General features: G+C 36.5%; 1 protein-coding gene across 1 annotated transcript in view; it reads right to left on the bottom strand.

Moving 5' to 3' along the window:
* PLA2R1 (phospholipase A2 receptor 1) overlaps positions 1-17,457 on the bottom strand; it is a 37,650-nt gene that overhangs the window by 12,008 nt on the left and 8,185 nt on the right. The window contains 15 exon segments of the mRNA XM_079311071.1: positions 1,193-1,296; positions 1,630-1,694; positions 4,477-4,634; positions 5,152-5,187; positions 5,572-5,704; positions 6,074-6,158; positions 6,639-6,784; positions 7,083-7,285; positions 8,237-8,406; positions 10,522-10,634; positions 12,276-12,383; positions 13,637-13,794; positions 15,128-15,316; positions 16,271-16,414; positions 17,070-17,183. Of these exon segments, the coding sequence (XP_079167197.1) occupies positions 1,193-1,296; positions 1,630-1,694; positions 4,477-4,634; positions 5,152-5,187; positions 5,572-5,704; positions 6,074-6,158; positions 6,639-6,784; positions 7,083-7,285; positions 8,237-8,406; positions 10,522-10,634; positions 12,276-12,383; positions 13,637-13,794; positions 15,128-15,316; positions 16,271-16,414; positions 17,070-17,183 (1,926 nt within the window).

Here is a 17,457-nt window from a genome sequence, read left to right as displayed (position 1 = left end):
AGAAATTCTACATCAAATACATTTGGACATACTGCATTACAGTGGATTTGATGGTTCATGGGCACATACTGTTATTTCCAGTTTAATTTCATCAGGTAAAACCAATTCCTCTACACTGAGTCACATAACATATGACTATATAATCATTTATTTGAAAAATAAATTGCAAAAAAAAAAAAAAAAGATGCCTTCCAGATAAAATAGTTTGACTTCCTTACATTGAAAATTTTTGGCAAGATCCAAGCGATGATAAAAAATACTGACCTGCTTCGGAGGAAAACACACTTTTCAGGAAACTCAAGAAATTTTTGGCCAGCCCTTTGGCCAGCTGAGGGAGGAGGATGCGCATCTCTTCTGTTTATCTGATACTAAATATGGCAATGGCAAACTTTCAAAAGTCATGAATCAAAACCCCAAGATTATGTGTGGAAATAATGAAGGTTTTACATTTTTTCAGTTTTTGACTTTTGAGGCTGGGATTACAAGACTACAGCTGCATTATTCTTTTTTAGCTCTTCTCACAAATACAAAGCTGGCTATTTTTATTTTCCTTGGAACCTGGTGTGTTTACTTTATCATGTGACTTGCAGATCATCAGAAAACAGACACTATGAGATGATAGAAATCACTAAACCAGCAGCACTGTGACTTTTTTTTAACACCCTGGTAAAATATAGAACTTTGCCATAATTGAAAGACAAGCGCCAAAATTATGACACCCAAAAATCCCTTAGCAGATTGGCTATGGGATCAAAAATAAGGTAGAAACCTGAGTACTTAAAGTCATGTGCTGATAGAAAAACAGTAGGAAAAAATTGTTGCTAAGTCCATGTGGGTCATTTGGTTAAGAGAGACCTATCTGTGAACACCAGCAACCCATTAACATTATTGCTGTCCCACATAAAAGCCCAATTAAAGCTGAGGTATCAGTAGCACTAGAATCCTTCTATTTTGATATTAGAGACCTGTAACTATTCAAATACTTTTAAAACCTACAACCTACTCTCTGAGCATGTCAATGATATTTCACTATTCCTTCCTTAATCACAGAAGCAGTCACGCAAATATAACCATGGAACAGGACATTAATATGGATTGCATTTCTCAAAAGCAATGAAAAAACACATAAACCCTTTGGACAACAACAGAATCAAGTTACAATTACTGCAGCAAAAGGAAATATAAGAGAAACCTGTTTGTGATGAAATGAAGCCACATCTTTTCCCTGGTTTCTGCAGATCTCTTTCCCTCCCTTCTTCCCAGTTCTGGTACGTTACTGGCGATTCATCTCTCCAGCTGCACAGAAATATTAAGAATAAAGTTTCACTTTTTCCTATCCTTACCTAAAATACACCTTCCATTAAAGGGTTCAAAAGGAGATGCAGGGGAGAAAGTAAACAATTAACCACTGTGACCAAGGTCAATATAAATGTCTTTTACAGCCCTGTGAGAAGGAACATTGCAATACGGAGATAAGTTAAGAGCAATATTATTCTGAATTACATTTACATGAGAATTGAAATTGTCTCTGGAATATCCCACTCAGACACCAAACTGCTTTGGCCCATCCAATTGGGGCAGGGCCTGCCAAGCACAACCCACAGCAGCTGTGAACACACCAATTCTTACCGAAACTCATCGCTGAGGTTTTCTGCGTGCAACCCAATCCACCAGTGAACATCACTACTCGAGAGCTAGAAAACAAATGTTGTGCCAGGTGTTTAGATGTTTTTGCACTTCTACCAATGTGTTAACAAACTCTTAAAGTCAGACTGTGTACTCAAACAGCATCTCCACTGAGTTCCAATGGGGAGAGCAGGTGCTAAATCCTGCCCATGTTAATTCATGGAACTTCAGTGAGGTTATTCACTTGAGTAGAAGATGATTTAGCTACCATCTTTCCACAGGATTGCTGATGTGTTTCCTGTAACCTAGGAATTTACAGCCTATCTGGTTTGAAAAGACTGTCATCTTAGACCAGAATTTGTTTTGCCCCAAATCCTAAAATTAAAAAATAGCAAGTATTGCCTTTAAGGTGTAATATAGTGCTGATCCTCGATGTTTCCAAAGTGTTTTCTGAACATTTACTAACTTTGTGTGGCTCATACTAGAGTTTTCTAGAGATGCTTTCCAGATTGATTGCTGTTCTCATGAAAGGATCTGCACCTTTGCTTCTAAAAGGCAAAGTGTTAATTGAAGTAATGGAAATAATATAATTCCAACAGCCATGTGTTATTGCTCTGTTGGATTGATTTTAGCTTAATCTATGAATTAGTTTCACTTCAGGGTTAGCACTCAGTCACAGTTTGGGGGCTTTTGGAAAAAGGAAAAAACAAAAATTTCTGAATGTGCAGGACACTAGAGAAGCCACCTTCTATCTGTAAAGCATTTATTTTTTGTCAGCAAAACTGAAGTCCAGCCTGTGCAGTGTTTCCACACTGTCCTTCGAGTTACAGTCAGGATTTCTCCAGCTCACATCTTATTTAGCAATATGAAATGAAGAAAACAGAGATTTCTGACAAAATACTCTGGAACTGGTATTGCCTGGCCCCTGAGGTTAGTTCTCTAACTATAGCACTCAGCCTACATATTACAGTTCTTAAAGAAATAGTAAAAAATGTAATTCCAAATTCCACACTAAGAAATTTGACCAAGTTTTCAAATGACACATGCAAAGTCTATTTGGACTGCTGAATATTATTTTAGTGATTGCCATACTTACTCCAACTTCCAAAGGAAATAGTTATAATCACTCAGGGACAAACGTGGCTATGCTGAGAAAGCTCAGCCAAACTCAGCAGGCTTTAAAAGAGGTGTGCATTTTGTATTTTGAGACAAAACTTCTAGGAAGTTTAAGCTGATTTCCAGTGTCAAGAGACTAAACTTTGCTTTTTCATTGCAGAATGCTCATAAAACTTTTTAAATACCCACTAATTTTAATGTTAAATCCTCTTTTAAAAGATCTTAGGTAAGTAAACATGACTTTAAAGCCACATTCAATTATTCACTTCAAGTAATCTTAAGTTGGAAAATTATATATATTTTTACATTTATACTATTTTTTAAGTCAAATATTCAGAGTTAGGTAATGTAATAATTATATCACATCACAGTTTCTGGCAGATGTGGAAAAAGACAAGACAGTGTAGCCAGTTCTATTGCTGTTCATCATAAGCTTTTTCTGCTATGATCTACTGGTTTAAATCTATTTCATCATGTTTTAATATAAAATTACATAAATAGGAGACAAAAGTTATGTATAATTCCTTGGAAACTGAAAGACCCCATATTAGTGCAACACAATTCTATTTATGCTTTGTGTTACAAGTTAAAAGCAGAGAAGGCTTGTACACAGTAAGTGTGGGTCAAGAGCTTTTCTAGCCAGAACAAGCTGTTCTTTTAAAAATTATACTACAACATCCCTTTACATTACATTACTGCTGTAGAATTTTGTCCTCAGTAAGACAGACAGATTATTCGCATTAATTTTTAAAACTTCCATTATTTTGTTTTTACTGAGAACACCTAAAAGGAAACAGACTCAGTTTCTTGGGAATTCATCTGCTTGTGAAGCTATTTCTCACTTTCAAAGGTGTTTGTTACATCAGAAAGGTTCTAGAGAAATTCTGCTGTAAACCAGGGGAGGATCTTTAGAGGAAAATGTCTTTTTTTTTTCCCCCATATAAGAATCTATAGTCACAAGGGGGTTTAATCCAGTAGACATCATACAAATCTGTGGACTCACTGGAATATTACCCACACTGGTGTACACAGAGGAAAAGGTAATTTATTTCCATGGCCATAAGCACCCTCCTCTATGGTTTATAGATTCAGATACAATTAAGATGCAGAGAAATTGGCAATCCTTCACTCTTGGCCAGCTGTCCTCAACAGCAACATTTCAAATGATCATGTTGAAGATATAAACTATGGGAACCATTTCAAACATCTGCATTTGCTGCCCACATTATGCCAATATCCTTCTGCATTGCTACCTGATCACCAGCTGCCAAGTGACAAAATGGGAATGGAGCAGAGCTGCACTGGGATCAGGAGACACCCCAGTGGGTGCAGAACCACTGTGTGCATGTGAGGAGCCAGGACAGCTCCTCTTGGCCAGAGAGGGGTGGGTGGAGAGGAGAAACTGAGAAGGATGTACATCACACCTTTCTCTTGGCCCCAACACCTTCCTAGCTTTAGGATAGGAAGCTGGCTTTTCTCCTCTTGGGTCTTTTGAGGCAGATTGATCAATAGTAGAGCTGATTCTGCATATTTAAAATGTTACTGACTTCTTAAGCTAAAGAGAACTTCAGGGAGAGATATGGGAAAAGAACTCAGCAAGAACATTATTTCTAAAGTAAAATGTCTTTTGGATTCTACCTGGAATAACAGGCACACAGTTTCTCTGAAAGATACAGCAGAAAATACCAGTTACCATCTGAGGGTTTATTTTTTTAAAGGTGTACTTTTTCTTACCTTCCTTATTTTATTCTGGATAAAGGTTTGCTCAGCAGAAGAATTTATAATTGCCAATCCACCACGAAGCCAGCCACAGACAAACTTAGAGGTTTCCCATTCTGCAGGGCTGACATGGAAAAGATATTCTGCTCCTTGATAATATGACCAGGGCAGTTCTAGAAAATAAGCAAAAGAGTCAGAGGTAGAAAACTCATTTCAAGTCTCATCTTTTTTTACGCCATGGCCTGCCTACAGCCACATGCCAGAGGACAAATATGCCACTAGGAACAGCAGAATTGTATTTAACACATCAATTTCTTGTGATAAAAATGGGCTATGAGTTGTTTCTTGGTTTTTGGTTTTTTTTTGTAATACTCTATCCCCTGAGATCGATATCAAAAGAGTGTCCAGGCTTCACAGCAGGGAAGTTTTAAAGTGATGATCAGATTATCAAACTCCTGTGCTTATTACTGTCAATATTCCTTAACTCAACCAAAGAACTATCTGATGCTCTGGTGTTCCTAAACAACAGTGGCAGATTTGATCTGTAACAAGAAGTTCCTACAGAGTTGCTTACTCTGTATTCTAATATTTCAACTTAGAATATCTTAGCTATTTTATTTTTAACAAAGGTTTAAATTGCATTTCCAAGGTATATTGTTTCAAGATGAAAAAAAGAAAATATTTTCATACCAGCTGTGTACCAAACTGGATTCATTGGTTTGACACCTGCAAAAAAAACCAAACCAAAACAAAAACAACAAAACAAAGATCATTAAGAATGTTGCTATTCTTGTACAGGGATGAAAAAAGGATTTAAATAAAATAAAATAATTGCCACACTAACTAAAAAACATTTACTGTAGTTTTTATGAATAACAACTTATGAATGAGTATCTCTAACTAACTAGTAATCTTGCTGTATGTTTTTAAATTGAATGTTCACATTATATCTGTTAACTGGCAACAAATGCAAGTGGAGTAACCCATTTGGCTTTGCCAGGACTTCATGCAGAAGACCAGTGAGAACTCCAGAGGTGGCTCAAAAGAAGACCTTTAGGTGTTTTTTTCCTTATCTCTACTGAATTGCAAGTAATGTACATAACATCCTACCTTTTGGTATTTTGCATATCCATTCACGCTTTTCACTGCAGTGTGCTGGAAAGACTGTTCTGTTTGCTCTGAACACACCACAGTTTCTTGAGTCATCTTCCACATACTTGTCCTCCAAAAACACAGACACAACCTGAAAACAGCACATTCATTCTCTTTCACTGACCACCAGAGATGGAGCATTTAAAAACCCCATCATGGAGAAAGAGGAAGGATTTAGACGTGTATACAATAGGAATATCTAAGAAACAACTGGAGGACTGCCTCAGTTATGATGGTAAAATACAAATAATAGGGTCTATAGCCATATTCTCCCCCTGTCCTGTCCAAATCACACCTCTTATATCAGACTTCTTCATAAAAATAACTGAATAGTTATGAAACCAAGCAACTTTTTGACACGATTATCAGCAGTTGCCCATATCTAAAAGCCTTTGCCTTGGCTCATGCTCAGATATGACTTAAGAGGTTACTGAAATACAGAGTAAATACAGATAATTACAGGTGTTCCATCAGACCACTGCCATGTCCCTCCAGAAAGTGCATTTCTTTTATTAAATCCAATCCAGAACTGTCTCTCTTCTGTTCTGTAACAGAAACAAAGAAAATAACATTTCTCATGAACTTTCTCCTTGTCCATTTCAGAAATAATATTTAATAGTACAAATACACACATTAATTTCTTTTTGAATTCAATATAGCATTCCATAACACATTTCTTAACTTTTTAGTATCCTTGAAATAAACTCTTGCTTTCCTACTAAAATCTTAGATTTTGTTTTACAAGATGAAAGCATTTAAAACAGGATTGAAATTGTTCAACATCCATTTCAAAGAGAAATGTTAACTCACAAAAATACCACCTCGACAATAACAGCTGCTCAACATTTACCACAAAGATCATCTTCAAAAAGAATCACATTGCAATGTTGCTGATGCATTTCACCCATTTTTAAGTTCACGTTAGAGTAGGGACTTCTTTGGACACTAGTAAAGAGGATGGAATAACGTAAATTGTAGATTAGTATGATTAAGATGAATCTTGTTAGTGTTAAAAATATATTTACCTATCAAAAATTGTATATAATAGATTGTTTAAAAATGTCTCCTCATAGATGTGGCTAAAACTAGCAAGATGGGCTCCAAAATCTTGACATAATGCTTCTGCTTCATCCCATGTTCTTCTCATCAGAACCTTTTCATTGTGAAATATCTGCAATAAAATAAACATTGTCATAAATGTAGTTCATTTTAGAGAGCAGTTTTTTCAGAAAAAATCAAATATCAATCACAGTTTTTCCAAACTAAAGTCATGTATATTCCAAGCATAGCTCTGATTCTTATTACTTTCTCTCACTCTGCAGTGCAAGTTGCAAATGCAGTGCAAGTTGCTAACAGGAAATTTTTGTTTGTTGAGTGAAAGAAATAATGCCTCATCAAAAATGTTTTAGGAACATAATATCCTTAAGCAGGTGTAGAATCAGAAAAACTCAAGGCAAGTATGTAAGTACCTTGTAGCAGTTGAGCAGATTAGGTTCTGACTCCCATCCAAAATAGCAAGAACTCGAATATTTTTGAAAAGTAAGTTCAGGTTCTTCATAAGAATTTATTTTTTGCTTGCACAATGACATTGCTTTGAAGTTCTTACAGCTTTTCACCTCCCAATAACCAACAGGGTGCTGCCCTCGCATAGCCACACATCCTCCAGAATGACCTAGAATGGGAATAAGAAAATATCAGAATAAAAAATCTGAATTTTGTGATTTTTCTTTTTTTTGTTAAGTCACTGTTTATTGTCATGAGTTTCTGAATAAAACCTTAATGAACTTAGAAAACTGGCAAATTCTTGGTCAGCAGCCAGTTTATCAGCCTGTCTTAGGGCTGACTTGAGTTTGTAAAATGAACCACAACAAATGGTTTCTCTCACAAAATGCAGGAGAAGAAATGCAATTAAAAACATTACTTCTACAAAATGCAGTAGTAAAGCAATAAAGAGTCCAAACCAGAGAGCCATTACTGAAATGGAGTATTTTTATAATTATGTCTCTATTTTCAGATATTGCTCAGTTGCTGATGTTTCAAAGGTTGAACAGCTATTTAATCTTTTCACTTTTTGTTTCTTTGGACTATTTTCCTTAGAATTACTGTAACAAACTAGATCAAACTAAAGGGGAAGAAGAAGACAGTGCTGTTATACACAGAAATGTATCTGGCAACCTCTGGCTTATTTTTCATATAAAATGCAAACCTCAAATTGTTACTGAATAAAATTCATTACTTTTCTAGGACTTTTTGCAGGGAGTCTCAGGAAGCCCTGAAAAAATTAATAAAGAAATGGATGGAAAACATCAAGTTTGGTTTTTGGCTTTTTTAAAAAACATGATGAATACAACAAATGTATTATAGTTCATAAAGGAATGTGTGAAAAACACCTCACAGGAAAGGAAATATTTCTGGAATTAGCTAGGAGGGCCCATCTATAGGCAACCTTAGGTTATGGAGCCAACAGCAGATGTGAATTTATCTCTCTGCTCCCTTGGCCAGGCAGGGAGGAAAGGTTTGGGACTCTTTAGTCCCTGCTAAGCCACTGGTGCCATGGAGAAGAGAACACATTCCCCAGTTCCCATTTCCAAGCCATTGCTTTTTTTACCAGCATGCTACTCACGTGGCTGGTACTTGCTCCAGTTTGTGTAGCTCACAGAGTGATTCTTTCCTGCTGTACTTAGCCAAAAGTATTCTCCTGTGTTGTTAAGGTCTTGCAATCCTATCCAAATATAAGTTCTCTCAGATTCTGCCATGCTGTGGATCATGCTGTTGATAAAAGCTTGTTCAAACCTTAATAAAATAATCAAGATAAAACTTTTAGAATAAAATAGGTAAATCAGTATTTCAGTGAATAGCTCTCTAATAAATGAAATAATTTATTTCAGAAGAGAAAATTATAACAGAGATACTTAGTTTTCTTTATAGAATGCTGTGGGGAACTCGAGGCACAAGTCTGTAGCACAAGCCACAATTTTTCCTTATTTTTTCCAGAATTTAAGCATATAAAAGAAACACTAGAATCAGATCTTAGAACCTCAATGCTTGAATTACAAGGTGGCAAGACAGAATGTATTAATGATGCACAAACGAAAACAAGAAAATCCTTGTACGAAGGGAAAAAGTTAGTGGGGTCTGAAAAGGCTCCAGAAGAAAGAAAAGTCTCTGCACAGAAAAGTCCTACTGAAACCAGCAGACACACAAACCAGCACTAAGAGACCAGATCTGAAGGATCCAAGGCCCCAGCTGAACTGGCTACAATGAATCACATTTTCTTCTTTGATTTCTTCACTAAAGTTATGTGAGAGACATAGACCTTTTTGCAAGTTATAGCTGTTGTGTACAGTAATCCAATTATCACTTAAATGCAATTAGTTCTGATATAATTGGTATAGGATTATACAAGAAGGTTTCAGTTCATGAGTACATTTAATCAGCTGACTATGAAAATCATACAGCAAAGAAGTTTCCCAGTTTGATGAAGACTCATTCAATTTTCTGGTTCCACAAACTCTGCAAAGAATGGCTAAATATAAGGATGACACTAATGTAGAAAACTAGATGTATCTGTAACACTGGGAGTGACTCAGAACCTGTATTTGATTTTCACTTCCTCTGCATGTTCTCTTTCTATGTCTACTCTCCTTCCTCTACAACTTAATATATAATGAACATTTTAGGATCAATAATTGAAAAGTTTTTGCAGTTTTCACTGCAGAAAAAACCCCAGCAGTAATTTAACAAAACCACTAAACAAACATGTTTACTGCTGGGTTACTCTTTGCCACTGCTGCTATCAGGAACTGGAAACTAACATCATAATTAGTGATGGCTGCACCCAGAAGTAAAAAAAGTAAAAATTAAAAAAAAAAAGCAGAAAAAGACAGAAGACATGATTCCAGTGATGTGCAGCATGCTTTTACCTCCCTGCCACATTTCAGCTGCAAGAATTTGTCCTTTATTCGCCCTGGAAGGACCTTTGCTGCACTGCAGCTCAGTGCTGCACACCCTGTGCACAATCCTGAAACCACAGGCAGGGCAAATCCCCATTGATGTCAATCCTTAGGCAGGGTAGCCAGTGTTTTCCTAAAATACCTTCCACTGTTTATCTGATTGCTGGGGGTTACTGCCCCTGGTCTGAAGGGAGCAGACATTTCCTCCTTATATTTTTGGGGTATAGGGTGTTTCTTGTTGTTTAGTTGTTTGTTTGTCTTTTTTGGTTTTTTTTTTTTTAACCATAAATGTGCAGCGGTTAAAGTATCTATGTAATTTATCTATTAGTATGCAAGAATTTAATGGAAAGTCAACATAAAGGGCAAATAACAAAGAGGGCATAGAAAACTCAAGCATCTGGATATCTACAGAGGAGAAAGCTCCTGCTAAAGCTGAAATAGAGACAATTAAGAACAAGGAATGGGAAACAGTGACAAATTATTTCAAACATTTACTCTCTTACCCTATTAACTGAGAAATCACATAAAATGATACAATACATACATAAATAGAAACCCTTATAAAATGTTAATTGATTTGGATTAAAATTTTATATTTTTTCATTATAAAAAGTAAGTATATTTACATTTTCAGTACACCTTCCAAGTACACCATTAAAGTTTCCTAAAGATGTTACATAACCCTGTAGAAAGCACTTTCTTTAGATTTCTGCATGATCATGTGTGCACACTGCTGCAAGTGTTTATTAGCCTAACATCTGCTTCTTACTCCATTTATTTTCAATTAAAAAGTAAGGCAAAGCACACCTTTGATTTTTGCTGATGTTAGTAATTATGCTCACCTCTCAAGCAAATATTATTTCACAATGGTAATATCTTTTGCCATGCAATGCTTCATAAAGTTAGAATAGCTCTTGTTAGAGGTATCTTCACACTGTCTAGTAGGATTAACTACCTGTTTGTTACTGATACAAGTGCAGATGGGCAGAAATAACCACTGGAAGCATGTTCAAAACTTCGAGGGGTACTGTCGATTTTGTAACAATATCCACCATGTCTTTCCCATCCCTTAAAAGAAATGAACATTATTTTATAGATCATTGTATAGTTGTTAAAAACTTGTCCCCCTTTTGTACCTTCTGTCTGATGATCCCTATCATCCCTATAGATCTTTTCTTTCCTACCATGGTTGAAGAGCAGTTATCCTCAAGGTCACTGAAAATGGGGATATAAGATGAGCCAGAACACTGTGTCAGTGGCCAGTTTGTCTCATTTAATCTCATTATTAGTCTTTTATTTCATACTATTCACTCCTGGGTGTCCAAAAGAGACCACCTGGACTGGTGTATGTTCTGATGGTGTGAGTTCATGCTGCATACCTGCTTGGTCTTGTGATTAAATGTTTTAAATAAGCAAGAGAATAAAGAGATAATACACTCTCACAGTCTTCTCATTAAATGAATGTAACTGTTTTCACATTAGAAAGAAAAGGATCAAAGTCGAGGGACTGTAAGAGGGTTCCGCAAATGTTTTCACAGGGTGTGAAATATCAAGAAGTGGAAATTTATCCTGAGCAGAAGGTGCCAGAGTGGATCAAAATACTTATGACCAGTAGCTCAGTACCTTGAGACTCAAACCTGTGGGGCACAGCATTGAGAAAAAACTGAAGTGCTGTCAAACTGCTGACTAAGCTTGTCAAGAAAACCTTCATGCTCTGCACATTTTTCACCCAGTCTGGACTGTGACAAACATTTCTTACACTAATAACACCCAGAATTCTTGAGGGACAAAACACATGGGTCCAAATGAAATAAAAATGTGGTCACCCCAAACTTTTGGAAATGTTAAGCTGGAGTCAAGCAGTAATGTCCATAATGGTATGATAAGAATTCTGGATCTGGACACTCTGCATCTGGCAAAAGATTGCATCTGACTCCAAGCAGTGCAGCTCCAACCTCCTTGTAATTCAACTGAACTGGTTGTGTTTCTTCATTTCCAAGAAACAGGACAGGAAATTTAAAAAAGGAAGACAATGAGCTAGATAATAAAGCAGCTTAGAAAAGCGAGATTTTTTTCCTCCACAGTTTTGAATAGAACAGAAATTCAACAAGTTTCCTCTTTTCACACTAAAAAGGAGCTGATGGCAAATAAAGTCATACTTTAACACACTTCCTTTTACTACCAGAATGCAGAGCCTAAATGCCTGAAAATATGATGGAATGCCCCAGTTGGATAGCTGTGCTCCTTGCCATTTGTGTTTTGAAAGCAAATGGGATTCTAATGTACAAATGGAGGAGTTCACCCTCCGTGTCAATGAAACTGATTGTTTTTCACCCTGACATTCCATTTCAATGTATGAAAACCATGTGTGGGATGAGGAATCATATAACAGCCATTATTTGCACAGATGGTGGACAAAAGGGCGTCACTTTTGATCTAGAAAGAAATAGGAACTTGGGTCACAATCACTGATGAAACAACAAGCCGTGAAAGGCATCTTGTGAAGGGTTTAAATCTTACATTAAAATTTAGTTTACATACTTTTAAAGCAAACAGTGAGACTTTTCCAAGCAAAACACGCATGTCTTTAATATGAAAAACTAAAATTATCTTTCTATTTGCACCCATATGTTCTGTAGCTGTATTTAGAGGCCACCTATGTAATTCAATTTATTAGCATAGTTCCAAAACAACCACAAACCCATTTACCTCTGGACAACTTGATTCCAGTTCAGGAGAGACACTATTAAATTCCCCCACTTTTTTGCAGATAAAGAAAGATTTGTCTTCACATTTTTTAATACTCCAATGTCCCTCCTAAGGAATAAAAAAGAGCATATTCTGTACATTCTAATATTCTCATGGATATCTATACAAACATTAATTCCACTTTTTTTCTCTTTTAACTCTTCACTAAAAAATAAGCAATTTTTCTCACTCCATTTACTTATCTTTAGATGGTCCATTTACTTCTATCAACACTGTCAGCAGGAATCTCAAATCAATCATACAAATGGGTTTGTCTCTTTGAATCAGTCTTCAGGATATAAAGCATCTTAATTAACTAACACCATGGCCATATCAGAGCACTTTTCTCTCTAGCTACCACAATTCTCTGTAAGATTAGTCTCTATATTTAAACAGTCCTTATTCAAGATATTACATACTTTGTATTATATAATTTTCACACATCTGTACATACAGGACATTTATCAAATACAATGGCTGAAAATTTTATCTTGAACTTCCTTTACCTTTGTATTTTACATTTTCATTTGTTTGTTTACTCTTGCAAAATGAGTAAAATACAACTTTGGAATCTAAAACCCCCAATTGTTCAAAGTGCCATTTTCTGCTTCCAATAGGCACACTCTTTTCCCAACCATTGTCTTGGCTTTCCCCTGAGTTAAAGACTGCAACCTGGACCAACTACTTGCAGAGACAATAGAAACTCTTCTTGATAGAGTTTTCACACTCAGACAAAACATACTTTGCAAAAGAAATTTTAAATTTCAGTGTTGTTATAACATTACTCCCTGTTTTACAACCCCTGACTGATCTGGTATCAATCTCCTACTGTCAACAACTATACTTTTATGCAGACCTTAACTACTGTGATTCTGAAAGAGGCTCCATAAAATTTATGGTTATTTACACCAAGATAGTACAGGCACAGCTGACAGTTTTTCAAAACATGAATTTGAAACTTTCAAGAACAGAAATTGTGCATCATAAATTATTATACACACTACTTGGATTTTAAATTACTTTATCAAAATACCCACTCGTATATGTTCTCTTCCATTTGGTAGGCTTTATATATGAAGTATTTTTTTACTGAAAATAAGCTAAAAAATCTGTGATTAATTTTCTGTGCATCAGGACTGCAGAATTAATTGGTTTCTAAAGACTTCACCACATTTATCATAACACGAATACACGAATACATTAGGGAACAAAAAAACCAAAGTCATATTCCAGGTCATGGTTTAAAAAAGCACGCACAGCAAGAAACAAAATTATTATGAGCTAAAACAAAAGAGCTTAATTCTTTTAAAAAGAAAACTTACAGGTCCTTGTGCTGAAACACAGAGTTGTCCTGTTCTTTGAAAGGTGTTAGGTTCTTGCTTGTGCCAGTGAGAGAATTTTACTGGGGTGCCATCTGACCACTCAAAAACAACAGGGGTGTTATTACTGTATAATCCAATCCATGTCTCTGTTACATTTTCTGCAAAAGAATGAGTTCAGATTTTAATGGTGAAATGATAAAGCCTGTTTTTTCTTTAACATGACACCACCATTAAAAATTATTCATGGGACTTCCATAGGAGTGTTCTTCTTTCAGGAAAAAAATAAAAGCTGTATAAACTTCAGGAAACCTTAGTGGAGAGACCATGTTTTACTGCTCTTGAAAACAAAATCATTCCAAAAATAGAATCAACATATGTGATAATATGCTTTAAAATCCTGAAAAATAAAAAATTAAGAGCATATGCACTTTCTTGAAGTGCATGGGGCGGAAAAACTGACATGGAAATATTTCTTCAAATAGTTTTCCATGGCACACTCAGCTTTAGGTTTCTCTGAGTTACAGGGTCCAGTGACAGCAGAGTTGCAGCCAGCATCTGACAAATGGAGAAGAGAGGAGATTTGCAGTTTGGTGTAAAGCCTTGTTTGACCTGCTACTACAGGAGAAAAAGCACACAGGCTTTCAGGCATGCAAACCCTTCTGAAAAGAAGCCTGAAGCAGGCTGGAGAAATGCAGCAAACTGAAGCTGAATACAAGTTGAGAACAATTACATCTATCCATTACAGTATCCCTGCAAATCATGGTATTTGTTATCTATGGAGGGTCTTTACTGAGGTGAGGAAGATGATGGAGGTGAATCTCCTGATCTCCACAAGTCACTGTGCCCCAGCTCTGCAAGAAAAACTCACAACCAAACTGTGCAGCTCAGCCAGCACACTGGTGTCAGTGGCAGGCAAAAAATATTCACTTTTCTTTGCCGCTCTTATGACAACAAAAGTATTGGCATTGCTGCATCAAAGAGCTTTTGTTCACTAAGTGTTCCTTGTGTAATTCTGCTACCTCTTATGACAATGTGAACTAGCAGAAGTGCTTTGATACGCCCTGTTGACGTCAAAGGGGACTCTGCCCTCATAGAACAGCAGCAATTTTGCAGTGTGGATCAGGCCAGCTTGCAAGCAAAAGATAAACTGAGTTGGTTTTGCTCCTAAGCACAACTCTAGTATAAGGTTGATGACTGAGTATTTTGCAACAGTTTGTAAGACACCAGGCAAGAACAGGAAAGGACAAAAGCTAGAATGTTTACCATGGCCTCACTGTGCCTGCTTCGTGGAGTCAGATCTTTGTTTTAAGAATGGTTATTGGAAAAGGCATTTTTAAGACTCCTAGAATGGGCACACAACGTGATTTCTTTTCTTGCAAACATCATTTGGGTGTGCCACACAATATAGTGCTTAGAGGGCATCAAGGTAAAGAATGCACAAAAGCACCACAAAACACTTAACACCTGCACACTTAAACTCCCCAAACTCACCACTTTTGAGCAAGTTAAGGAGCAGCTCTTCATCTGCCAGGGAGGATATACTAATGAGCCTGCTATTTTCACTTTGGCATGAGAGAGAAGCATCGTTCCAGCTCTTCTCCTCCTCATGAAGTCTGTAGCAGCTGCGATTGTGTGGGTACCAACCAGTGCCACACCGTGTGGCAGAATACTTCCATGTATCTTCAAATGAGCACACAAAGTTCATGTACATTAAATAGAATTGCCAAGCTCATGCTATGTTCATAACACATTCAGAGATTTTATTTTTAACCTTTCAAATGCTGAAAACAATTTTCCAAGATGACTTAAGGAGACCAAAACACCTGTTCTATGGATCATCACCGACCAAGCAAACTGAAATTTCTTCCACTTTATTTGATGATTGAACCGTTCAGGTGGCTGGACTAGTGCAAACACTAATTCACTTTAAAATGAAGTTTATCTCGCTTTTTACCTTTGAACCTGGTTCAAAGACAGATAAAGCTTTTTCAGATGCATTACCTGCAGGAAGTTTGGATTGTCTTTCCTTACTACCTGAAACAAGCTGCTAAACTTTCTTTAAAATACTAGGAGAGAGTTGAACCCAGCTCCTACAAACCCAAAAATTTATGTTAGAATAAACTAAATTCTGTTTTTAACTTCCTTACAGAGCAAGAGCCTGAGTTATTCTGCACTATATATCCTATACTCATTGTATAAACAGTTGAAGTATATGTACAACACTTTTTTGCTGTATTAAAAGTACAGGATATCATAAGAACCCCTGAAAATTTGTGCTGCATTTATACAGCTTTCTTCCTGGTGTGCCACTGGTTAATTCCATTCACACTGAAAACCTATTCTGCAGCTCCTAAGTGTGGCTCTCATTGTAAAATAAAAGAGAATGAGCATTCTGATCGTGTAAGGAATTGAGTAAACGCTATTTGTATTAAAACTGTTTATTCTAAGACTCTCAATATGTTTTCAAAGACTGAATTTAAATATAACTGTTATTACATCAATTAGAGTAAATTGTATTCAACTTGAACTAGCAAACCCACCCATTTAGTGCAGCTGTGACCCTGTTCTGCTGGTGGCTTCTCTTGCTCTCCTTGCACACCCACAAATAGGGCACAGTAACACTGAGACACTCACCCAGCGTTTCGTGCTCTGTCTTATTTAAATATTTTTTGCATACAAAAGGCAATCCAGATTCACACAGGTAACTGTTCCAGCCATACTTCAATCTTGGATTAATCACTGCACAAAGATTTTCTTTAGAACGGTGATCAGAGATGTCTGCAAACACATTTTTGAGAAGCACAAAATTACAAAAAAAAACAGTTCTTAGTTGTCAAATGGTGTTGTAAGGTTCTCTGAAACTTCTTGAATTAATGTACAAACATCCCTGCACATCCAAACAGCTAGTAATAATTTACCAGTACAATGGACAGTTGAACATTTACCATTAATTACATGTGTGGCAATGCCATCTCGGCTGCTGCTCTCAGATGAGAGGCTGAAACAAGCCTGAGTGTCTATAATTGCTGGTGGATTGACTTCAAAATGTAGCAAATAAAGTCACAAAACTCGTGTTAATGTGCTAATGATAATTATACCTTGTTAACATAAACAAATTGAAACTCCTTTCCTCCATGAAACTAACTACAGTTTTTAAATATGCAACTGGAACCTTAAAAACATCTTTAAAAGTAAATTACAAAAGGACTAGACCATTAATGCTTTGAACAAATTGATCTCACTTGATACTACAGCCCTTGAAGAGCTTTCAGTTCATGAATATGAATAAATATTTCTACCAAAAAAAGTGCACTCATTCACTTAATTCAACTTTCAAACACAGCTGTAGAACAGCAGTGCTGTATCAAGCTGCAGCTATAGGGAACACATAATGATGCTGCTGTGGCATATATGCAAGGGGAACATCAAGTACTTGCTCTCCAGTTCACAAACACTAGTGGTGCTCCATCTGACCACTGCCAGCCAGAGTCTTCATCCAGGCGATTCAGGCCCATCCACAGCATCACGTCTGAGGAATTTAACTGCCCTGAAACAGAAAAAATAAACAAAGTAACACCACATGCTTTCCTCACGCTTTAAAGTATCTACAGGCAAAGACCTGCTGTCCCGACTTGTTAAAATTGGAATAAAACAAAACTTCAAAGCAATCTACAGAAAGTTCAGGCTGATCAACTTTTTTTTCTGTCCTTAGAAGAAGTCAGTTACTTTGTTAATCAACACAGAGATGAAAAGGAGTAAACTCAGAAACCTGAAATCCTTCAAAAGGCACTCATTCTGCAAACCCTTCCTGCACAAGTTGT

This window comes from Erithacus rubecula (genome assembly GCF_903797595.1).
Source record: "Erithacus rubecula genome assembly, chromosome: 8".
NCBI classification, from domain to species: domain Eukaryota; kingdom Metazoa; phylum Chordata; class Aves; order Passeriformes; family Muscicapidae; genus Erithacus; species Erithacus rubecula.
The sequence above is the reverse complement of the archived record's forward strand: the minus strand, read 5'-3'. Positions and strand labels throughout refer to the sequence as shown.